The following is a 25,407-nucleotide window of genomic DNA, read 5'->3' as shown; positions in this document are numbered from 1 at the left end:
TCAGAAGGCTGCAGAATGCTGTATCTGCCAACAGCAGTAATTTTGGGGTAAAACATCTAAATGCCTTGCGTGGGGCTTCGTTTGGGGTGCAGGTGTAGCTCACAAGTCTCCAAAGTCTTCATCTCAAAAGATATGAAATAATCTAAGCACACAGCTATGAACACTGTTAGCTCCATTAACAGCAGTGGATGTTTGCTATCAGCAGCTGTAGGAATCTTAACGATCTAGTACAGATAGCAGCAGTTCCGCTCAGGAGCTACAACCCTTTACAGATACAAACCCTTTGTAAATTAATTGGAAGTTACCAAAGGACTGTGTAATAGATGCTGAAGGTAACAGTTCCTGTGATGAGAGAGTCTAGATGGACAATTTTGTAAAAATGGGATGAGTACTTAAGAGCTGCAACCATTGCTCTATGTTAGTTATTAGAAAAACAAATCCTTTCCCTCTCAATAAGCACCTAAAACTACCTCATTATTATCTACCAACTAATGATGAGGTTCTGGTGAGACTCAGATGTAAGTGTCCTTTCCGTTTTTATATGCCCCAAACTATTTCTGGCAGGTAAAGCAGGAAGACCACCACCACTGTGAGATGAACTGTGACTAACTGGAAAAGCATGATTCAGCTCCTATCGCAGTACTTCAGTTTCCAGAAAGTTTTTGGCAAAAATCCTTCACCAGAGGCTTTTAAGGAAACTAAATTGTCTATTCACACAAGTGGTAGCATACACAGTCTCTTGCCACAACGCAGGGAGGTTGCTACTCTCGCAGGGCATCTGGGCTGTGACCTGACAAATAGCGATAGGGACTGATAAGGAATCTGCAAACAAAATATTTGATTTGTCAAACCACAGTTACATGAGCTTATTCAAGACGGTACACTCAGTACTGGTGATTACAGTTCTGGAGCCTATGCTGAACTGCTAACTGACTTCCATTAGGAGTGTGGGTCTGAAACCATGGAACAGTTGGGGTTGAAAGGCACCTCTGGAAACCATCTAGTCCAACTACCTTGCTCAAGCAGAGTCAGCTATAGCAGGTTGCCCAGGACTGTATTCAGCTGGGTTTTTAATACCTTTAAGATCTCCACAGCCTCTGTGGGCACTGTGACCTTCCTCACAGGTAAAAAATTTCTTCAGATTTTTGAAATAATCTATGTTCCAGCTGGTGCCCATTGTCTCTTGTCCCGTCAGCAGACTCCACTGAGAAGAGTCTGGCTCCAACTTCTTTCAACTTCTTTACCCAATCGCCATGAGATATTTTGAGAGAGAGAGAGAGAGAGAGAGAGAGAGAGAGAGAGAGATCGATCTCTGGGTCTTCCCTTCTCCAGGCTGAAGAGTCCCAGCTCTCCCAGACTCTCTTCATAAAATAGATGCTCCAGTCCCATATTCATCTTGGTGGCCCTTCACTGGATTCCCTCCAGTTTGTCCCCATCTCTTCCATACTGGGTCACCCAGACCTGGATCCAACACTCTAGGTGTGTCTCACCAGTGAAGAGTAGAGGTGAAAGATCACCTCCCTCAACTTGCTGGCAATGCTCCTCCTAATGCAGGCACGATACTGTTGGCTTCCTTTGCTTCAAGCATTGCTGGCTCATGTTCAACTTGGTGCCCACCAGGACCTTCCCTCCAAAGCTGTATTTCAACCAACTTGTCCCCAGCCTATCCTAGTGCACGGGGTAATTCTTCCCCAGGTGCAGGACTTTGCGTTTGCTTTTGTTGATCATCATGGTGTTCCTGCCAGTCTATTTGAGTAGCAGCCTAACCATTAGGTGCGTGGTCTCCTCTCTCTGCTTCTGCTTGTTTTGCAAGCTTCCTGACATTGCCACCGCTTCCTCACTCAATTGTGGGTTGCCATCTCCCTCCCCTGTTGTTCCTTGTTTAAAGGTCTCCTCACTAGATTGGCCAGCCTGTTGGCAAAGGTGCTTTTGCCCCACGTGGTCAGACTTGATACTTTCCAGATGTGTCTGCTCACTGTATTGTTGGTGACCACACAGATGAGGAGCAGGGTTAAAAGCCTGAGGGCTGGACAAGCCTTTACGGACCCTCTGCAACAGCCCAGAGCTGAGTGCCCAGCAAGCAGCTTTGTTTAGTGTCAGAGCTACCCCGTAACAGGCAGAAGGCAGTGGTGTGGTCAAGGATCTCAAAAGTCAGTGCAGTACCTGTAATGCTTTTAGTGGTGATGATTAAGGAAAACTAAGTCAGACCTTTTAATTAACATAAGTTTGAGGTTTTTGTTTTGCTTTATCATTTTTTTCCTTTAACTACAGAGAACTTAGCACAGGTGATAGAAGCAAAGGTACCTCGTGGTTTTCTATCAGACTCCTGGCACCAACCAACTTCAGCAGCTGCAGAACACTACACCCTCAAGGCCAGGTGCCTTTCAGTATCGATAACTAATTCCCAGCAAAACAGTAAAAAAACCCCAAACCCCCATAACATTCTGAATCAACAAAGAATTAGACCAGGCATAGATTTCTAGGTATCAGACAACCAATATCTGTGACAGCTGGTAACTGGGAACAGTTTCCCAATTTAGAGTAATTTTTCCATAATACCTTGTCCCGGTTTTGGCTGGGATAGAGTTAATTTTCTTCCTAGTAGCTGGTATAGTGCTGCGTTTTGGATTTAGTATGAGAATAATGTTGATAACACACTGATCCTTTAGTATTGCTAAGTGGTGCTTATGCTAGTCAAGGACTTTTCAGCTTCTCATGCCCTGCCAGCAAGAAGCTGGGAGGGGGCAGAGCCAGGACAGCTGACCCAAACTGGCCAAAGGGATATTCCATACCATATAACGTCATGCTCAGTATATAAACTAGGGGAAATCTGGTTGGGGTGGCCACTGCTTGGGGACCAGCTGGGCATCGGTCGGTGGGTGGTGAGCAATTACAACATACCTCACTTGCTTTTTATGTTCTATTATTATTATATTTTATGTCAATTATTAAACTGTTCTTATCTCAATCCACGAATTTTCTCACTTTCACTCTTCCTATTCTCTCCCCCATCCCACCGTGGTGGGGAGTGAGGGAGCAGCTGTGTGGTGCTCAGTTGCTGGCTGGGGTTAAACCACAACATACATTCAGATCCGTTTGCCAGCCTGAGACACCAGACTTTATACATACACACTTACAATATTAACTCATTTGGCCTGTCTGGAATTGATAGTTCATAGTGTCAGCAGGTTCTGAATATATTGCATCCCCTCCGCCTTCACAGAAAAGCAGCAACAGCCTAAGCATGCCAATAGACCACTGATCTGAGGAAATACACAAAAAGATGCCTTTGATTAGCCCAGTGCTTTGTGCCATATATTTTAAGCAAGCACAGATTGCAGCCTCAAGTAGAAGTTGAGAAAACTAACAGCAAAACCAGGAAGCCAAAAATCAGAGAAAGGGAACAGGGGGACTCTGGGACTCCACAGAGAACAGCTGCTGGAATTAAAGCAGCGCCCAAGAATAAAGGCAAAAGACAGAAGAAATATTGCATGAACAAGAACTTCTGTACCCCCGATTTCTTCAAAACAAACAATGAACAGTGTTCCAGAAAACTCAGCTGAATCCCCCAGGCTAATGCAGGTACAAGGTATAAAGCAAATTATCAGATGCAGGAATTACAAAGGCAATTGTAGAGTATTTAACAGCACAGACATTTTCTAAAAACAATCATCAGCAGAAAAAAAAAAGGACACAAAATTAAGATTACACGAAGTAAAAGCACAGGAAACTTTTCAAATACTTTTTCTGACTGACATTATAGATGTTGAGTGATGGAAAGCATGACGAGGGGTGCAATGTGAGTTATATTTGTTTTACACGTAAATATTTGCACAAGGAGTATAAAAGATTTTTATCTTTGCTTAAAAATCCATTGTGCTGAAGACTGACTCCAAGGCACCCGACCCACTGCGATCCTGTAACAAATGATGACAGCAGTTAATGTCTTAGCTGTGCTGGCACTGTCATTACTACTGGCATTAAGTTTCCGAGGTCTTTATGCATCCCTACAATACTTATATTCCTTTACAGTCTTCAAGTACAGGTTTTAGACTGCTTCATCTGCCAAAATCAGGTACTGAAGTTCCTTATAGATCTCCTCATATAAACTCTATGTATTAATGAGCCGGCTGACTCATAGGTTAAGTGGTATCTTTTAAGAAGATTTAACGTGAGCGGAGAAGCATCACTATTTCTCACTGTCAGCCTGCAAAGAGGTGAGTGTTGATATCAAGGATACAATAAGATGCAAAGTGATTTTTGCTTACAGAAAATCGCTAAACCTGTGTGGCTCATGTTAAAAATGCAAAGCATATTTAGAGTGCTGGGCACTTAAAAAAGATTATTTTTCCAGAGCACGTTACACAAATTCAGTCTAGAGTAATGCTATATGTCACAGGCAGCCACCCTTTTGCAGCCGAACTTGAGTGCTGCCTTTTCTTTCTTCTTTCTCACCCTACCAGGGGCCATTCTCCTTTGAAAACTACTCCTCTCTTACGGATTGCTGCTGCCTTGTCACCACCCCCTCCTGCCTCCATCTGCCATTGCCTCCTCATGGGCCATCACTTCTCGCTGGCTCCAAAAGCTCCAGCCTCCGGGGGGGGGGGGGGGGGAGAGGGGGGGGAAGCCAAAACGGCTCGACTTTGCATCTTACCTCTAATATTGCCATACCTCTTCGGACAGGAAGAGGGTCACATATACATCTACAAAAGGGTCTCTAAATATAAAGATTTGAATGTCATTCATGATTACCATCTCTACACAGATGAAGGAGGGTGAAAAAGCAAGATTTCCTTACGGTTCTCCTGCAACTTCCAGATGCCATGGTGGGGAACAAAAACCCTCTGAGATTTTCAATACCCCTCTGTCACAGCTGGCGCCCTGCCAGCCTGCACCAGATACCAGCTGCCGAGCCCGCTGGGGATGTGGTGCTGGAGCAAAAAGGCAGAAGGAAACTGAAAATAAAGAAAGGACCACTAGGGCTGGAGACAGGGAGGGAGACTCAGTATAGAAACATTCAGACATTCAGAGTAATGGGCTAGGGGCAAAGTGGAGAAAGGGGAAAGGAGGTAAGATCTGGAAATACTGCTTTACACTTTGCTTTCGCCCATTGCAGGCTCCCCTGCCCTTCAATGCATTTTCCGATAAACTACCTTGCTTTTCACACCTCAGAGCTGTTCCTGCAGCAGCCTTCTATTTCCTCTTGGGTTGCATCTCCCTGCCAAAGCTCCCTAAAACTTCTGCTTCCTCCAAATCCCAATTTGTTTCCTAGCCTTTACTCTGAAGCAGCATCATAAGGGAGAAGATTTCCTCCTGTTCCTGAACGTTTTTAGTGACTGAAAATATCATAAATGGAGCTATGGAGGGACAAGAAAAAAACCAAACCAAACCCCAAAAAATCACCACCAGCAAAACACCAGATTTGTTAGAACTGTCTTCTCTCAAAATGCAGCAGGCTGTTTCCTGAAGAAAACTATCCCTCGCACACTTCACTTTATAAACAAAACTATCAGTTCCCTGGACTGCTGTCCTACCAGGGGTCTCCCAGGGAATAAATGTGTTCTGGAAACACAGATACTCACTGGAAAACACAACAGAACTTAAATGGGCAGCAAAGGAGTAATCCTAATACAGTTTTATTACATCTTCTGACAAAATCTTCAAATTATTCATACCAAAATTTATGTGCAATTAACGAAAAAGGCACCCAAATTCAGAGCATCAGCACAATATGCTCTCATTCCCTCCTCCAAGATCCCTGCTTTATAGCCAGCCCCCTGCTACGTACATCCGCACCAGGCCGACAACCGCGTCCCACAGCAGAGCACTGCCCTGGAACACTGCATACTCCTAGAGGCATTAATACTGCGTACTCCCAGAGGCATCAGGATAATCTCATTTAAGGCATGGACTGCTGTGGCCAGGATCTGCACTAGAAAAGAATTTGTTTAGAAAAGCAAAGCCAGCGCCAGACATTTTGTCACCCTGAAAAGGCAAGGATGTCCTGTTCTGACAGCAGCTGCCTGCAGCTGCCTCCTCTCTGCCTTTCAAGTTGCCGTGCCCATATCAGCAGCAGCAAAAAATGTCCTGCATATCTGAATCAGAGCTGTACATCATGCTCTCTGCTGTCCCAGCTGCCCTTCTCCATCACAGAGGGGAAATACCTTGCTGGATGGGACCACCACAAGTAGGTAGGCTCAGTTTCAAGAAGTTTGCTTCTAAGCCTTTGCCTACTCTCCTTGCTGAAGCAGCAGAAGATGGGACATGCACTTCTTGCATAACCCCTAGTTCACTTCCAGCATATCATAAAATCAATCCGAACAAGCACCAAGACATCAAATTGTAAATTGAGGCAGCTGAGCAGAGGCACCTTTTTGTACTCCTAACAAACCTCTGTGCTGGAAGCAGCCCAACAGAGAAAACCAATTTCTTGCAGAGCAACAGCAGAATCAAAGCAATGCAGACTAGAGCACATAAAAATTACATCTCAACAGCTAAGGTGCAATCATACTTCTCTATCCACATCACAAAATACATCCAGAATGGCCATAATAGAACAAGGGACAAATCACAACAGAAATAGGACACACACTTCATGCCCAAGACTATTTTCTCATTAATAGATAATACTTCAATCCCACTTAAGAACCTCGTTATGTGTTTTTATGATACCACATCATTTGATTAGCTGTATTAGTCTAAAATAACTTCCCCTGAAATATTTTTTGATGTAACGCTCTACCTCTTGATTAAATGTTTGGTCAGTGCTCAATGCACGGCATTGTTGAGGATGCTGTACTAGTAGTACGGTTAAAGTAATTACAGGTTTTTTACTATTTCAGTTTCAAAAAACTGAAAGAATCCCAAAGCCAGGAATTGAAGTATTGCATGAGATTGTTGGCAATGTCTGTTCTTCCCGCCCAATGCAAAATAAGGCATCTGTCCAGCAACCACGTTCTTCTGCCTGTGCAATCCCGGTAGCCCACTCCTTCCCGCTCCGCCCAGGCTGCTCATGCTTCACAGCAAGACACAGTTATTCCACGGGGTGTTTCGTCTTCCCCCGTTCTGGATGTTATGCTTTGCTCTCTGAGGAGACACCTTCTCACCAGATCCTGGATGAACGAATTGTTTCCTGCTGGAAAGGATACATTCATTTTTTTTTCCCCCTAGTCTAGGTTGGCAGTGACTGAAAGAGGTAGTTCTCGAAGCCCATCCTCTGGCCCCTTGCTGGAGAAAAGAGTGCGTCAGTCACAGGCAGAAGTCAGGACAAACAAAGGGCTGTTTGTACAGCGTCTCCCGTCAGCCCTCCCTCTCCTCATCCCCATTAGCTCTTGCTCTCTCTGGATACATCTGAAAAGATACAGCTGCCAAGAAAGTGAAAGGGAGTGAAGCAGAAGAGAAAGGTATGTCTTGCTCCTGACATTATCCGTGTGTACTTGTTCTGCTGATGCTAGTTACAGAGTACAGGATTAGAAATATATATGGGAACATGCAGGAGAAGATTTGGGAGATGCAGACACATTGTAGGCAAAAGACGCTATTCAAGACAGATGCATGGATATGATCCAGCTAAAGATAATTCTTGCATTATCTTGCTCTTCTTCAAAGTTGGATGCTACATATTAACTTCTGAAGTCATTAAACATACTATATTGCCTTCCAGTACTCAATATTATTGCAAAATTGGTGAATATGGAGAGAGGTGTGTTCACAGTGAATTGCTGTCTTTCAGAAAACTAAATGGGTTTTAACGAGAACTCAGTTTCTGGAAAGAATCATGGTATTGATGGTAATTACAAAGCAGTAATTGACTGAATTCATCCTCAGTGGACTAGCTGCTGTCCTTACAATGCACCAACTGTTCAAGCAAAATAGATCTGAAGCTTTTTTTTTAATGGAGAAAACTTCATAGTAATCATATTAGTTATACAGCTGTTGTGTAATGATTTCTTAGGAACGCACTAATAAACCTATCTATTACACACTAACACACCTCAGTATTAAATGCTTAGCTGAGCATTTTACAGGTGTTTCTGAAATGGAAACTTGACAAACAAATAAACAACAGAAGATGCTTTATTTTAAATAGGTATTGTTAGCCCTTGAACTCAATGCACATTAAGAAGCAAATATATATTAAATTTGCTTCACTTTATGTGCAACTTGTTAACCCAGCACATGCCACTGGACAGGTGGGAAAAGATCATACACCAAAAGTGTACTAATTAGTGTATTCCTTGTTTTCAACATTAGGCAACTGGAGAAGCAGAATGCTTAATAACTCTGAAGGGTATATTTAAGTCAATAGACCAAATTGTAAATATTTATCTTTTCCCAAACATGCAGAGTCTCTAGGGGTGTTGAAATACATGTTTTGTGCCATTTCTCAGTTTCCCTACTTCTATCCCCTATTTCTAACATCTAAAGTTCATATGGTATTAGTAGGAGCTGAAAGGGCACCACATCTCATAAAATATTACCCTGTTGTTCTTGGCCAAAGAGGCTGAAATGTGGGTTTTTCTCTTTGGTCTTTTCTAACTACCTCTGCACCTTGCACATCTGAAGACTATATGGTGCCAAATTGCCTGGCAGGATAATTCAAATGCTCTCAGCGGAACGAGCAGGGATAGCACTGATTCCTGACTCACCATGCCTATTCCCAAGCTAACCATTTTCCACAAAACTCCAAATTATTTCAAAGCACTTGCTATCCCAGCCACACTTGTTCTCAAACTTTGCTTACACTGTGTCAAAGAAACCAAAGTAATGTATTGAAAAGAACTTTCGCAAATGCAGGCAGCTCATTTTAAATATTTTTAGATGGCTTTACTCCTGCTACAAATTGAAATGATATAATCTTGACAGAGCAACCTGGTCAGGCTTAGCATAATGGGCACTGCTACTTTTTCCAAAGGTTATTTTATAAAATAAAGAAGTGTAAGAGGATGCCTGCTGGCAATGAGTCTTCCAAGTCACCTTAGTGACTGGATCTGTTCATCACACTTCCCTGATTTGTTTTATGAGAAAAGACCATTTCTGTGGTATGCAAAGGCAGATATGGTCTTTGACATGTATTTTGAAATAAATGTGTACGTACTAGGCTCTGTTCTTTACCTAGGCAATCAGTGACATTCCGTCATCCGCGCACATTCAGGAGAAGTTGTGGCAGTTTGTCAGAAAAAGATGCTGCATCTGAAAGCTCTGCCAAGTTTATCAGAAGCGATCCTGTGCAGGGAGCTGAAGAAACACTTCTGGTCCCTGGCAGTTTTTCATCTGAAAAGAGAGACCTTTCTCGCACAGTAAAGGAATAACCTTTTGAAGAAAGGTCTTTTGACTAAAAGTTTCCTTTTGATTATGATCTGAAGGAGAAAAAAAAAAAGAAAAACCCCAGAGGAAATATTTAAACAGAAATAAAATTGTAATAAAATAAACACAATGCTTTTTTTCTGAATAATAACAATGCTGAACATTGGTAAGACGCATAGCTGACCTGATAGTGAAGCTGCCTTATCCATAGCTCACTAGCATACTGACTTCACTAAAACTGATTTCAGCGGTTATACATATAAGCCCTCTTGACGACTCACTATAGCAATATTCTGTTCTATTCCAAGGCAAAGAGTGAGTTACCTTAGACTATAGGTCACGATTTTTGAATCCAGCAATTTGACAGTCTATAGAAAGTCTGACCGTTTTCAGGACAGAATGAATTCCTATGAATTTTGAGCAGACAGGCAGCTGGGAACAGATTCAAATGAGCATTCCAGCCGAACTCCAGGTAGGGAAAGATCACCCAAATTACTAGGAATAAAAAAAACGTACACAAGAGCAAGATCTGATGAGTGCCTCATCCTCAGGAGAAGAACTCATAGAATAACCCAATCACAGGAAACAAAGGCAAAACCCCCCCGCTTCCTAAATTTCTCCTCCATGGAAGTGTTCTTCCATTAAATACTTAAATAATTAAGCTCAACTATTTGAACAGAAGAATGCTAAACTGTATTTCTTGACATTGGCATTTATCAAGGTATAATATAAACAAACTTCTTCTCTTTAAGCATTAGACTTCTCTGAGCAGAACCCTCATAACTGCAGTGTTTATACTCCTACAAAATAAAACCATTATTATAATAATACAGATTCTTTACTCAAGTCTAAAAAACAACATCAGGCAAAGTTAGAACAATGTTTACTTTATTTGAGAAGTAGTTTTGAGGTCTAAAACTAATAAAGACAGTATGTTATTCAATACTGCACTCTAAGGTAATTAAAAAATAGATCCCCAAGGCTCCACTACGAGTAGTTTATAGGAGTCTCCTACTCAAAAGTTCACATACGAGTTCATGGAAACTATAAGGAATAGTTCAATGAATTTTGCTTCTATGACAGAAGTTCAAGAATACACAAGAGCTTATTTTCACTTCAGTCATGTTCTTTAGTATATTGGCTGCTTTTTAATATTTTATTCGGCTACTGGTGTTCAAAAAACAAGTTTGCACAAAATCTTACCAAAAAATATAATCGAAGAGCATTGAGGTGTAACATTCTGTCCCTAACATGAATCCAAATTCCCAGACTTTCTTAGCTAGAGTCTTGGCCATGTCATTCATTGGCTGAAGAAGGGAAAAATCAGCAAGATAGCTATGGTGGTGATGTAACCATCCAGGAAAAATTACTATAAAATAAATTTACACATTTAATAGCTTATTTTTAGTCTTTTCAAAGGTGACCTCAAGAGTTTTACAAAATAACCCAAGTGGGACTATTGTCTTAGTGACTTCTACAGCTGGCATGCCTTATTTTTTTTCTTATCTAGATAATAGCTCTGCCACCTTGACTTGGCATTTGACAGTCTTTGATCAGATGTTGCTTTATTCCCAGTTATTTTTGGGTTAGTCTAGAGCACTCTATTCAGCAGCCCCACAAGACAGACTAGAACCAGGCCATAATATTTTAGTGTCAGGGGATCGACTCTAAAGTGCCAACAGGACGAAGTGCAGCAAAGTCTTCCCTGAGGCTAACACAAGTACAGTGAGGAGCACTCAGGGAGAGCTCGCTGGGCAGAGCTGACCATTGCTTTGGGATAGCTTTCAGAGCAGAATTCCTGTTTGAATTCAGTCAGGTATCAGACCCGTTTCATTCAAGCATGAGGAAAGGCAAAAAACCCACTCTCTCTCCTCATATTAATAAAGTCCTGGAGGACACATTGTTCAAAACACTAACTTAAAAGTGAATGCAAGTTTGAGGGTCTTATCCAAGGCTTTGTGGCATGGCCACTCTGTGCAAAGCAGCACAGAATAGCAGAGACAGCGTTAAACAAGCTCACGCAGACGATGGAAAGCCTAGTCACCAACAGCAGTGTTTTGCAAGGGATAATTTATCCTGTCTTTTAAAAAGCAGCACCAATTAAACGACAATGACCTCCTGCAGCAAGACTCAGCTAAGCAGTCTGGAGTATTAAAAAAAGATTAAAAAAAGAGGAAATTCTCAGCAATGCTGTATCATACCAGAGCCTGCAGTGTAGGAATCACAGAGACCACCGCCCAGGACAGCACCGTAGAGGGCTTCAGCATCCTTTGCTGTTTAATGCTTCAGTTTCTCAAGTGGTCCATAAGAGAGGTTTCAATCAGCAGGCAGTTTTCCCACAACTTTGATGGGGAAAGATACTATTAATTTTATGTGAGCGACTCTTGTTTTGACAGGCAAAATGGCCAGGAAGGCAAGGAAGCACACCCAGGCATTTTCCCCTAGTTTGGTAACAATCAATATATTTACTCACACCACTGAGAGAACACAGCCAGCTCAAAGCAATTTTCTCAAGGTGAGAGGCCAAAGAAACAACAAAATTGCCAGCAACAGAAGCCTCAATTCCCGATGAAAGGATTCCCAAGGTTGTACAGAAAGTAATGAATATCAATTCTGCTGCAATATTATTTACCTCCTAGGAGAAAACACTCTCCAGCACAGAGGCTCAAACCTCCGAAAGTTCACAGGAAAGAAAAAAAACACAAGCCAGAAAGCAAACTGGGGAAACAGATCTGTTCAACAGCTATACCTGTGTCATGTACCTCATTTCTCTTTAGCACCCTGCTGCAGGAAGTGTTGCAGAAATGAAGATGGTCTCGGCGTTGCTTCTGCTGAGCGTCCTCCTGGGTACCCCCGCGGTGCCTTCCCGGCGTCCCTCTTGTTACAAGAGGGCTGTCAAAGACAGCAACTGTCACAACATCCCCGAAGGCATGGAGGACCTTCGACAAATCGATGATGGCCTGCAAGATCACTTTTGGGAGGGGAAGGGCTGCGAGGTGATCTGTTACTGCAACTTGAAGGAATTGCTCTGCTGCCCAAAGTAAGACCACGCTCGTTTCATACACACTTGTGCAGTTCTATATGACGACCCGTTATACTTCCATCCGGTTTCCACTGTAGGAATAAGCTATCATTTTAAAGAAATGCATGGTTTCAGATGGTTTGAAATTATATCACGATATAGCCAGTTACCTGACATGCTGCCAGTTTTCAGTTTTTGTTTTTCAGGGGCTCACCTAGGACATTCTTAGCACATTTTGTAAATCTGCACATCCCACTATAGGGGACTTCAGCATTTAAATCACCCAACTTTTGACTCTTCTGTTTGATCTAAACTAAGTATGAGAACTACACCAAATCCTTATTCACAACATGAATTTTGCAATGAAAATGTTTTCAGGACCATAAACAAAATTTTATTTCTGTTCCACAAAGAACCGTATTGCTATTCTAAGGCATATGCACATACATCAGCTGAATAAATGGTTCTGTAAAGACAGCTGTTTAAAGTAGGAAAGCACATGGGGGGAACAGAGGTTCACAAATGCCTGCAAGGGAGGGAGAAAACTTAGCCCAAGAACACGGACACTTCTCTGGCTCTCTGGCACTGCCGACAAAGCTGAACGGTGTGGTTCTCACTGAACATGGGGGTCTCTGTTGTTGTTTTACCGGAACAACGTACATCCCAACACACCGAGTTAATAAACACCACCAGCCCACACTGGTTTGAAGTAATAAACTGTATTAAGAGGTATTCGGCTTTCTAGCACCATCTTTTCTTCAGGAAGTTTAGATTAAAAATATCAACACTTCAAAACTTACCAATACTTCAGGGACACTAAAATATGATGGCATTATATAGGCAAGCAAAAATTACTTTTTATATGTGCTCCTCTTACCACCCAAGTTTCTCAAGTCCCCTAAAATCCAGTAAAAGGCAACTTTTCAGCACCCCCGTAAGGGACTAGATTTGAACCACGTGGGAACAACTTCTAAAGCTAGAAACCTCACATTCAAACTGACAGCAGGGTGTAAGTAACTTTTTTGTATTTCACTCTCCCTAAAACCAGATATGGTATCCTCACCCTGAAGCACACTTTGGTTTACCAGCTTCAACCTCTGAGCTTTAAGCAGCCTAAGAAAGCCTCTTTCTTTCATATAAATACACAAGGCAGTCTTCCTTCAACCATCTTGAGGTACTGAAGACCTACTTTGCAGGTCTGCTCTCAGGACAAATTCCACTAAATGGTACGCATGCACATGTAGAAGCTCTTTATTTTTCTGAAATTATGTATTTGGTAAGTTTACTTTCTCAAAGCTAAAATACCAGGGTGGAGTCCTGCCACTCTGGTCAGTCAATGAAAGTTTTGTCATCACAGGCCAGCAGAGGTAAAAATACAGTGTCTTCATACAGACCTGCAGTTGCACTTGCATTGCTGGAAGGGCGTCCTACAAACACACTAATTCCACATACATCCCACCAAAAGCTAAAAAAAAAAAAAACAACCAACAACCCCAAACCTCACAACTGGAAATGAATGTCACGTTAAAGCTTTGATAAAGCAATAATGTAATTATTTAAATATCTGGTAATATCTTTCAGGGATATTTTCTTTGGACCAAAGATATCTTTTGTGATTCCCTGCAACATTCAATGATGGACATACAAGTCTGCTGGTGAAGACAACAGTCATCAGTCTACAATCATGTAATAATGCTTTCAAGGGGAAAAACAAAACCATCGCCACCAAAAAAAAACCCTTCCTAACCACAAGACAGTGCATCTTTTTACACTGTAGAAAAAATTTCCTTTCTATACCTTTTTGGAATCTCAAATATGTAAGAAACTCTCCTTTCAAATGTGGTAGCTGCCTTGATTTCCAAAATGGTGTGAAAGCCTGTACAAGCTTTTAATGCATCCTAATACGCACCCCTCAGCGAAAAGCCTAACTCATGTTACTCAGCACAACATTCACAACTAGTTTTGATGAAGAAATTCCAAGCTTAAGCCTTCACATGGTTAAGGGTAGCAACCTACTGCAAGTGTAGGTTTCTATTGCCTTACTGCCACCACACAGTTAGTATTGCTTTAAGCTGAAGCTAAGCAGTACCTGGCACTTCTGCAGACAGCCTCCCACATGCTATTTAGGCATCTTAAACAAAATACATACACATACAAAAGGCAAACTTTCACCATTCATATTTGAAAATTCCACTGGGCGGGGGGGAAGTAAAAACTCACATTAATAGTACTAAAGCACACTTAAATATTAATTACATCTCACTGGTCACCTGCATTAACTATGGAATCTGTAAAATCTTAAATTGTTTGATCTTAAAATCGAACTTTTAAAATACTGGAACAGTTACAATAGCATATATATTCAGAATGACATCTAAAGAAGATGGGGCTGATGCAAGGTCTGATAAGGCAACATAGAAATCCTCACTCAAGCAGCTTTTTTAATCAAGCCTTGTTTGAAATACAATACCTCAGAATTAAGTTAAAATGCTGGCTTTTTCCTTTTAGACTAGCTCTGTAGTGAAATAGCTAGGGAAGTGAAGACAAAGAGGTATCTCAAATTATTAAAAGTAACCATCTTAGTGTTTAAGAGATATCATGATCTAGGCTGTAGATACAAAGTCACCTCTCAGCAAGTGCCAATACCGACTGCAGTGCAAGGGAAAACGGCCAATAATTTCTGTGCCTTTGTAAGCTTAAGGAAAACCACCTGGAACAAGCCAGGCTTATAGGTAGTAAGCCTGGCTTATTGTCTTACATATTAAAACTCTTTAGCTATCACAGTCACATGGAGGGTATGTAGTACTGAAGTAAATATTTAGGTTTTTTTCACTTAAAAAATGTGTACTGTTCATCTAATAACCTTACAATATTACACCATAAAAACTGCTACCACCAGTTTACCAGACTTACTTCACATGCAGTATGAAATACCACAATGACTGTTTTTCTTCCTCTGTTAGTAAAGGAGGGTTGGCTAGTGGGGGAGGCGGGTGATTATACATAGCTAATAATAAATGTTTCAAGTAAATCTGCATGTACTATTTTTACCAAGTAATTTTTAGGCTACTGGCTGTTAAACAAACAGTTTGTGTCACCAGGCTTTTTAAGCCTGGTTTGTGTAATTATTCCTGAGTCATTTGGGCTTCCTACCAAATCATCAATTAAGGGTAAAAAAAAAAAAACCAACCCATAAATCTGGCAACCCACAGTAAAAATACCCAAAGTCAGTGCTCTGCTAAGAAAGCATATGGTATCTGCTCTTGCGCAGAGTCCTCTATAAGCTTCTAGCAGTAATAATGGCACATAACTTTTGTCAGTTGTACCATCTAGTTTCTACATAAATCATGTCACATATGCCGGGCATTCACAGCTTTCCAAAGCAGCAGTAGTAAAAAAAAAAATCATCGAAGGCAGATGCAAATTTGGGTAACACAGTTGTTTTCAGTTACTTTCCTTCCACCGCTCCTGGGCTAAGGAAAATCCATAATCCACTGGAGAAAAGTTTTGTGCCTTTCCACAGGAAAGGGCAGGGTCACTTAGGCTACTGCTTTTAAGATTGACTTCCCATAGAAACTTGCTTTTGCTTCCCTCCCCACTCTCCTTCCCTCCCAAAGCTTCTACAGGTCCTGCCACGCCTAAGTGAGAGCATTCACCCCTGCCATGCACTCAGAGAAAAAGCCTCTCTTTCAGGTGTCCTATCCACGGCCAGGTTCCCTGGCTGTTTCTCCAGCTAGTATTTTGAAGATGACAAGCTCAATTCGTGCAAAGGATATTCAGCAAGCAGCTTTACATTACTGTAGTGAAATGGGCACTAAAACATCTCTTCAAAGAAATACCAATTTTAGCTGCCACTGGCTAGATATCACTAACCATCTTGAATTTAGGCCAACGCCGCAGAACGTTATTGTGGAAACACAAGACACTGGAAGTGGAAGAAATCAGGCCACTGAAAGCTACTGGGAAGGCAGCCAGTTTGAGGTTAGGGTTTATCATCATTCAGTTCTATGTGAGTGTCATGGGTCAAAAAAGCAAAATGGAGCATCTTAGTTGCAGTAATGCCAGCAAAGCAGTAGTTCTCAAAAACCTCACAAGATTAACATCGAGCAAATTAGGCCATAGAAATAGTGCTTTCTTATTTTTCCCAAATTAAGAAAATGCTTTTAAGCATCTGATAAAGTTAAGAGTTGCAACAAATGCTAACTGAACAAGCTGAAGCTGTGTCCTCCTCTGCTTTGAGATGAGAACTCTTCTCCCTCCACCTTTTCTTCAACCTACGTGTGCAGCTTAAAGTGGAAAGAAATCATACCCCACATACCACACATTTAGACTGGCACAATAGTTAAACAACAATACAAGTCGTCATTTGTAAGATTGTCTTCAACATCAGACCTTACCAAGATATTAAAATAAAAGCAGAACTATTGCTGGATATTTTTCTCACGTTACCTGTTAACATAAGTTTGGGTTTTTTGTTTTGCATCCCGACCCCCCCTTTTTTTTTTTTTTAAACAGGCCTGAGCTAATGCATGCGATGAAAAAGAAATAGAGCGCCTGTTAGAACATACCATATTGACCCAGCACAGACGCCGTCTTCCATTGTCCAATTAAGTTCTTAGGTGCATTCTATGTAGATGAATGGAAAAGTCAGCAGCTAAAGGATTTCTTACTGAGTGGAAGGATTTCTCGGCACAGTAAGCCGCAACAGTCTTTTCATCCACACTTATGGCTTTGAAATTCGAGAGCTGCATTTTTTCCCATTTTAATATAGGAGCAGGAAGGCCTTGGTGCTTGGAAGCACATATCCCAGCACAGACAAGATGAATAAACAAATCAGAAAAGGCCCCATCAATTCTTGTTTCCAGAGGGGAAAAATAACATGTTATTCAGCCATTTCTGCCCAGCTAGCAACTGGAACTGTCACTTAAAGCCTTTTACCTTAGGAAGAAGAACCTACTGCCAAGTCTGCTACAGCTTTTTGTTTGTTTTTATCAAAGGCATTGCATCATGAGAACTTGAAGTACATTCATAAATATATCCTTGGCACACTTTAATTGAAAAATATTTTAATATTATTACATAATTAGTCAAAGCTTAACTATTAGGTACAAGTAACTCACTAAAGTTAGACACACCCACTTGAGCAACAATATCAGTGATATTTATTTAAAATACTTTTGCTGAGGAAATTTGTTTCATAAGAGATGGTTTTCAAACAAATCAGCAAGGTTATGAAAAATAAAACAGAGAAACTCTCTGGAAAGAAAAAAGTTACAAAGAAAGCTTTTGCATATCAACAAAAACCCTCAGTCTTTTGATTTGCGGCCTGAGTCTCAGTCCCAAACTTTTCCGTCTAGTGAACCCCACTATCCATCTTTAGATCTGATTTGTTCTTGTCATTCTTCACTGAGTAGATGAAATATGTTAAGGTGTCCTTTTCATTCACTGGAATTGTCCTAAAATGGCAGCCAATTATCTATAAAGGAAGAACGCAAGGAAATTAAATATCCAGTCTTACATACAGAAACTGAAGATTCAGACTTAAATCAACTACATTAAAGTTTAAAAGATTGATCAAGAAGCTTAGGGAAAAAAAAAAAGAAAAGCTACCTCTTCAAAAGTCTTTAGTAGTCATAAAAAAGTAAACAGGAACCATTTTACTGAAAATTATGGGCTGACTATAGCAGATTATACCCTAATTTCCAGAGTAAAATGCCCAGAAATTTTTCAGGAATAAACCCCCAAGTTCTCAAAACAAGCATGGGAGTATCATTACATCTGTATAGTTAAAACTTGACTATAAAGCAAGTAATGACTATAGAATATCAACAGAGCTACAGCACAGAAATCAGAGGCTACTGCTCATCACTCAGGTTGGGGGAAGCATGTGGCTATATCAAGTCATGTATAGAAATATCTAATCTAAGACAATACCAGAATCTTTGAGAATTATAATTGAACATTCAGCTCTTCAAAACAGAGCTATCAATGAAAACTCACCATGCTGTAACCACTAAAACATGACAATCTCTAAACAGTTCCTGAATAATTTTTGTCATTCCAGTAGTCTTTCCCTTCATCATAATGAACACCAGCTTTAAAAGGAAGCACTCAAAATATTATACCTACCTAAGACTATTGTCTGGCTTTTACAGAATACTTTGGTAGATTAAAATTAGCAAGAGGAAGTCAGAAAAATAGGACAGCTCATTTAACTTCCACAGGTTACAAGGGTAAATGTTTAGCATAATTAACAAGTTAGAAAGCTTTCTAAAACCCACGCCAAAAAAATTCACAGGGAAACAGTTTGACAGACTCCTTTAAAGTAGACTTCCAAGTAACAGCTAGAGGAGTGTCCATTGTACATTAGGACAGGTTACAAGGAATCACGTGCACTGCAAACTAAGGAAGTTCTGCAGCTATGGCTCACAAATACCTGCAGGTCAAACAACGCACGTGACAGAAGCCTTGCTTATTCACATCAAGCAGCTTAAGCATAAGCCAGCACAAATATCTCATAAGACGTACACAAAGCAGATCCTTAGAAATGCTAGTTTTGCAGAACAAAAACTGCTTGTGCTTTTTGCAAATCACACTCCTGCTAATTCAAGAGCTAGCTGTACCTCAACTCACATCTAAGAAAACAGAAGACTGATTTTAAATTCTTACTCATAGTGGCAGCAGCACTATTCCTTTATAGCTCAGCCTTGAGATCTCCCACACATTTAAGGGCCTTGCCTTTAATCCACACAGATTAAAGGAGAGACCAAAATGCATGCACCAAAGTACAACCAAGTGATCACTGCCCAAAAGTGAAAAAAAATAGTTGCTATATCTCCCCGTTGAGAGAGGATCACCAGTTCTCCCACATATTTTTATCAGCACACTGTATCTGCATCTTTGCCACGCAGGATTCCTTTCAAATTACACTCACATGCAGCAAAGATGCTTGCATACAGCTGTACTCACTTGCAGCGTCACCATTTAGGTTTTTTTCTTATCAATATTTCTAATTTCATAAAGTTCCATTTTTTCTCCTGACAGATCCCAGTGGTTTTAATTAATGTAATTATCAATAGAAGCCTGCTCTTCAGATTTCCATACTTTACATTCACAGAAACACCTATGTTTGTAACAGCTAGCTTTTTAAAGCACAGTCTGAACCTTGCTAGAACTTCACTGCCACCTCTCAGTTTCTAATCCTGAAAAGAACTGAAAAAGCAGGACACTTCAGGTGAAGGTATGACTGATGCACAGACTATAAATCCATGATTCTAGGATACTCAGGGACACGCAGATCATCTTACTGTTCCAACTCAACACTTGCATGTTTTTAAGCAGCACACACTCCTTGCGGAAGTTAAGAGTCCCTTCTCTGGAAAGAACTTTTACTTTTGATTTACTCAGCTCAGGAGCTGTGGCCAATGAAGGAAGCTAGATAAGCAGCTCCTTTTTGTTCTCCTAAAACCCAGATTACATGTGCTCTTTATGCAAGGATCACGTTGTATAGAAAGCCACATGCCACAGCAAGTTGCATTTTCTATTATGGAACAAACACTCATACGTACTTCAACAAGCTGTGCTTTGTTAAGTCCTGGTCTGGTCTGTAGCTTGAAGTGTCTTTTGTACCTTCGAAGTGTGTTTACTTGTAACTGATATAAATCAACCTAGAAGAAAAGGGGGGGAAAGGGAGGAAAACAATCTAATGTAACTGAAAAGGATTCAGTCATGAATAGTTTGCCTCTCAAAAATGTCTTGGAATCTCACAGATACATAAATGTAAACAGTCAGCTCAGCAGATCTCATTGTGAGAAAAAACTAACCCCACCCCACACCTTCCAGTGGAAAAGAAAACAGCCCAGCTTCGTTTAAGAGCATTTTATTGTTACCGAGCATGGCTCTCCCTCCTTTTAGCTGGGGACAGTATTTGGAACTCTTGATTGTACTTCAATCAGTTCTGGGTTTTCTGTTTGTTCCCCAGTCCAAACATGATAACACAAAGCCCGGTAACAACTTTCACTTAACACCTATGAAGGTGCCAATTCAAAGGAGGCCCCTATATTGTGATTTTAGCCATCAAATTCTACACAAGTTACATGCAAGATATAGCATATCTGCACCATGAGACAGCACATATTAGAACTGGGAAAAAGTCTAGAGCACAAAGTTTTCTTGGCTTGAGGTGAGAGAAGAAAACAGCTGCTCTTGCTCTCCGAAGATATTCCTGCTAGAAAAGAACAATGCAGGAGTTACATGCATGGGCATAGCTGTTCAAAACTACAGACAGCATGAGCTGACCGTTGAGAGAATTGCACAAAGGTCCTCTTAGGGATACAAATATACAACTTCAACCTAGTACTCCATCAGTTTTGAATCCCATGAACTCTGATCAACAGTCACTTCTCCCAGCAACAGCTTACCCTCCCACCCTCCTTGACAGCGTAAGAGAACTTAATCAGATGACTGAGTGGGAAAGCAAGATGAGAAAGCAGGCAGAATGAGAAATTCTGCTACATCAGTTGCAATTACAGTAGCGTTCTCTCAACTCGATGCATTAAAGATTGGTTAAGGCATTCACTTCCACTTTAAATTCATTTAGCAGCCTCAACTATAGAATATTTAAACACAAACAGTGCTACTGTGTACTTGGTAGCCTGGCCAGAGTTGCTGTGATGCTGCCTTATATAATAGAGGCTGGGCATCCTTTGGTATCTGAAGTTTACACAGCACGAAGTCGCTTCCCAAGTCACAGCGGGGAACACACACACTACAGCACCTTGCAAAGGAGTAGCAGCAGCTTTCCACCGAGTCCCAGAAGCTACCAGTACTACAGAAGCCTCTTCCCCTTGCGTAGGGATCACTTCTAACAGGTAACGATGGTCATGACTGAGATGGAAACAGGAGGGCCTTACAAGTCTTCAGAAGAATGGTATTTTTTTTCCTTACTAAACTGGATAGCAATTGAAAATAAGGAAGGTCAAGGGCCAATGGACATCTAAGGCATACAGTAATCACATGGGATGAACATACTGCTGTTGTCCAAACGGCCAGCTGAAGCTTCTCAAAAATACTTCCCAGGCAGTTTTCTTTCCTCCAGTAGTACCATATAAAAAAGCTTGCTTTCTTATTCTAGAAGATATCCATAGGTTGTGACATGTTTTATAATTCTTGCATGAGAAAACAAAACAGGCTTGCAGGAGAGCCACAATTACCACTGTGCCAGAGAGCTACCTGAAGTCACAGAGAACATTAGCTTTAGACAGAACTTTCAAAGAAGCAATCCCACTTATTTCCCAGACAAACAACACAGCCCGGCATCAAACTACTCCCAATCCCCTGAAGTCGTCTTAGCCAGAGCCTTCACACTGGAGCCACGTGCCTTTAGGCAAGGATTTTTGCACAAAGTTTCATCACTTATGTTGCTGGTATCTGCAGATGCTGACCATAAGGATGCCATTAAATTAACACTTATGGAGCAATTTCTGAAGAAGGTGTTAAAAAAAATATCCCTCTTAGAAGGCACCAGGTACACATGACAGCCTCTGCTCAAAATTAACACACTGAACAGCACCTGCTAAGCCAGGCAGTAGCAGAAATAATACAGAGCATGTGCAGGAAAGAGCTTTACATGCAGTTTCTCCCACTATACCATAGACAGGGTTTGAAAGCTGCAGTTCACTTTTATAATGTGTTAGGTTTCACTGGTCTGCAGCAGAGAAAACAGGTCGGAAAAGCACAAAGCACCATCCTTCTCCACTCCATTCTAACACAGCTCCCCAAACATCTCCTCCCCCAACAAGGGGTAAAAACAGAGAGCTACCGTCAGACTTTCCTAGTGAGACTGAGGCAACAGAATAACTGCAAGAACCATCTGCAACACATCTAGCACAGAAGGAAGGATTGGGGGGACCGGGCAGTGAAGCACTTGTATCCCAAGCCCTATGTGCAATTCCCTTCAAGTTGTCAGCTCCTGCAGAAGACAGACTTTGCTGATAGCGGCAAAGCACCACTCTGGAGAGGAAGCACTAAGGAGGAGAGGGCTGAAAACAGCTGTTTTCTGTGAGAACTAGCAGGTGCTTAAAAATAATCTAGAGAATCTTGTTCATTCTACTCTGCATAATTAATACAGAAAATACACCACAGAATTCAGTTAGTTTTTGGTATATTAAGAACCTAGTGAATCAGGAGCCTTCCCGTTCCCGCATGCCCCAAAGTAAGAGGAGCTGTAAAGGTGGAAAAATGGCATCCATGCAGACCTGGTAGTCATTAAGAACAAGCTTAACACAACAATTAAAAAACCCCAACTATTTAGCTACCTCTGGAGTGTCGATGTCTTGCACTGGTGAGTCACCATCATCATCACTGCCTTTCCTCTTTCTTCTGTTTCTCACACTCTGAATTAAGTTTTTGTGGAAGTCGCAAATATACAGATGTCTTGCCTGAAAGAATAATACTGCATCTTTCAATCAAGTCCACGTAAGTATATCCCAGACTTGTAAGTGCACAAACAGAGACGACCCTCCAGCAACCACAGTCACGTTAACAGTTGAGGAAGCTTTCCTACTGCATTCTTCGAAATAAAGAGCGTGTTATGCTACAGATCACCGCCACTAGCTTGGCCCAGAGGACACCGAAGTGCTGCCATCGACTGACTTAGTAACAGGCTGCAGAGACACACGAGTACAACCCTCCCTCCGGTCACTCATCGCAGCTCAGGATCGGGAAGCAAACAAAAAACAAGCTTTCAGTTGTCCTTTGGAGGGTAAAAAGCTGCTACTATTGAACAGGCTCTCGTCTCCCAACTATAATCTCCCCCTCCCTGTTTTACATCCACTACCTGGGCGACTTCAAGAAACACTTTCCCGCCCCCCACCTTCTTTTTTAAAAGTTTCCCTTTGTACGAATCCGCACGCTTTTGGAGAACTCCTCCGCGCCTACCAACCCCGGTTTTCAGATCTGCGAGCATTAATGGCAATAAAAGCCCGGAGCTGGGCACAGGGACGGCGCCTGCGGGCCGAGGAGCCCCCGGGAGGAGACGGGCTGGGGGGGGTGGGGTGGGGGGAAGGGAGGAGGAGACTGGGGTGGTGGGAACGGGGGGGGGGGGGGGGGGGGGGTGTCCCGTCGAGGCGGAGACGGGTGGTGGTGGGGAGGGGTCCCTCGGGGCGCACAAAGCTCCGGCCGAGGCGCGGAACAGTCCCACCGGCTGCCGCGCATTTTCAGCTGCTTCGCCCCCGCCCCGGGAAACCCTCCCGCGGTACCGGGCGAGAGCGAGCACCCCCCAAACACCGGGGCGTTTCTTGCCGCAGAAGGGCGGCCGCCCCCTCCGCCGGGGGGTGTCCGCTCCCCCTGCCCCGCCGCGCGACGCCTGATGGCTGCCGAGCGGAAGATACAGTGGCACGGGGAGACGTGCAACATTGCAACACGAGGCGGAGCAGCCGAGCGCTGCCCTCGCCAGGAACGGACACAAACTAGCGCGCCGGGAGCCATGCAGGCTCCGCTCCCGGGAGGAGGAGGAGCGCTTCCCGGCCACGCTTCTTCCCCCGCCAGCTACACGGGGGGACACGCAGTCGGTGTCCCCGGCTCTTGGGGTGTGAGGGGACCCCAGAAACAGGCCAGGGGGGACGGACGGGCGCTTGCCCCCACCCTCCCGCAGAGGGAGAGCACTTTCAGGCCGCGATCCCGCAGCGCCAGCCCAACTCCACCGCGCCACGGAAAACGGGGGGGGGGGGGGGGGGGGGGAAGGGGAAACACCACTTCCCCGCCGCCAAAAAAAAAAATAAATCCTAAACCCCTCAACTTTATTGAAAGCCCCGAAATGAACCAAGCCTCGGAAGCAACCGGCCCGCGCGGAGCGGGGCTGGGGCCGGACACGCCGCCGCTGCCCGGGCACGCACGACCGGGACCCGCCGGCCGCTTTTGTCCGCCCGCCCCGCCAGCGGCGGCGGTCCCGCCTGCCCCCTCCTGCCCGGCTCTCCCCGGACTTACGCTCTTGTCCAGCTCGATCTTCACCTTCTTCTGCGAGATGCTCTTCTGGATCCGCTTGCTGAAGCTGGCGTTGCCGGCGGCGCGGCCACACCGCTCCCCCTCCTCCCGCAGGCAGCACAGCTGCCCGGCCCCGGGGCCGCCCGCACCCCCGGCACCCGCCGAGCCCGCGGCGGCGGCCGGAGCCAGCCCCGGCGGCGCTGGCGGCGGCGGCACCTCCACGGCGGAGCCCGCATTGCTCACCACCGCGGCGGCGGCGGGGTCCGCCCCGCGCTGGGTCACCTCCTCGGGGGCGAAGCCGTTCATTCCCGGCGCCACCTCCACAGCCGGCGGGAAGCCCGGGGGAGGGCGGCGGGATCCCGCCCCGCACCAAACTTCCCCGGCGAGACGCCGCGGCCCGGCGGGGCGCTCCCCCGCCTCCTGCCTCCCTGCTTGCCTCCCCTCAGCAGCGGCCCCAGGACGCGAGCCCGCTCTCAGGGGCGGCCAGCCCGTACGCCGCGGGAAGGACTCCCCGAGCCCCGCGGCTACCGGAGCGGCGGTGGCGCCCCGCGCGTCGCCCCACTTCCTCCTTCCCCCCCTGTCATGTGGAGACTCTTCAGCTGTTTCCTATGTAACAACAGCAACCTGCCCGCCGCCCCGCCCCGCCCCGCCGCGCCGCGCATGCCGGCTTCCCTGCCGCGGGGCACCACGGGAAATGCAGTGCGGCCGGCGCGGCGGCAGGACTACAGCTCCCGAGGTGCGGCGGCGGCGGCGCGGGCTGGTCCTGCCGCCTTGCGGCGCTGGGGCCGGCGGTGCTGTCCCGCGGTGTGGGGGGAAGCCGCTATTCCTGTCCGCTGCAGCGGTAGCGAAGGGCCGAGCTGGGCCGCGCTGCGCTCCCTTTCCCCCGCCGCCAGGAGGCCCGGCCCGCCGTGCGGGAGTGGCGGCAGCGGCTCAGCCCACTTTTAAAAGGCCCCCTTCGCTTCCCCCCCGGCCCCGGTCGCTCCTCCCCGGCGGCGCGGCCGTTGGGATTTGAAAGGCGGCCGTGCGGTGGCGGCCGAGGCCGGCCCTGGCGGGGCGGAGGCGGGAAGGCGTTAGAAGGGCGCGGGGCCGAGCGGGCC

General features: G+C 44.1%; 2 protein-coding genes across 4 annotated transcripts; one reads left to right on the top strand and one right to left on the bottom strand.

The window, feature by feature from the left end:
• The first annotated feature begins 7,316 nt into the window (after positions 1 to 7,316).
• Positions 7,317 to 15,225, top strand: SCRG1 (stimulator of chondrogenesis 1). 3 transcript variants are annotated; one of them, XM_075091140.1, is made up of 3 exons: positions 7,317 to 7,403; positions 12,084 to 12,346; positions 13,910 to 15,225. In XM_075091140.1, the coding sequence occupies exons 2-3, from the start codon at positions 12,111 to 12,113 to the stop codon at positions 13,962 to 13,964; spliced, it is 291 nt and encodes a 96-aa protein (XP_074947241.1). In that variant the 5' UTR covers positions 7,317 to 7,403; positions 12,084 to 12,110; the 3' UTR covers positions 13,965 to 15,225. The 3 variants fall into 3 exon arrangements, with proteins under 3 accessions (XP_074947241.1, XP_074947242.1, XP_074947243.1); XM_075091142.1 differs by lacking the exon at positions 7,317 to 7,403 and adding an exon at positions 11,708 to 11,834 and having other exon boundaries at positions 12,109 to 12,346; XM_075091141.1 differs by lacking the exon at positions 7,317 to 7,403 and having other exon boundaries at positions 10,186 to 12,346.
• A 2,152-nt stretch (positions 15,226 to 17,377) lies between these two features.
• On the bottom strand, positions 17,378 to 24,946 carry SAP30 (Sin3A associated protein 30). Its single transcript, XM_075091138.1, has 4 exons — positions 24,314 to 24,946; positions 22,645 to 22,767; positions 19,897 to 19,995; positions 17,378 to 17,804 (listed from the first exon to the last, which is right to left on the bottom strand). The coding sequence occupies exons 1-4, from the start codon at positions 24,614 to 24,616 to the stop codon at positions 17,682 to 17,684; spliced, it is 648 nt and encodes a 215-aa protein (XP_074947239.1). The 5' UTR covers positions 24,617 to 24,946; the 3' UTR covers positions 17,378 to 17,681.
• Between the last annotated feature and the right edge of the window lie 461 nt (positions 24,947 to 25,407).

This window comes from Phalacrocorax aristotelis, chromosome 4 (assembly GCF_949628215.1).
Source record: "Phalacrocorax aristotelis chromosome 4, bGulAri2.1, whole genome shotgun sequence".
In the NCBI taxonomy this organism is placed as follows: domain Eukaryota; kingdom Metazoa; phylum Chordata; class Aves; order Suliformes; family Phalacrocoracidae; genus Phalacrocorax; species Phalacrocorax aristotelis.
Note: the sequence above shows the minus strand (reverse complement) of the source record. Positions and strands in the feature narration are given on the sequence as shown.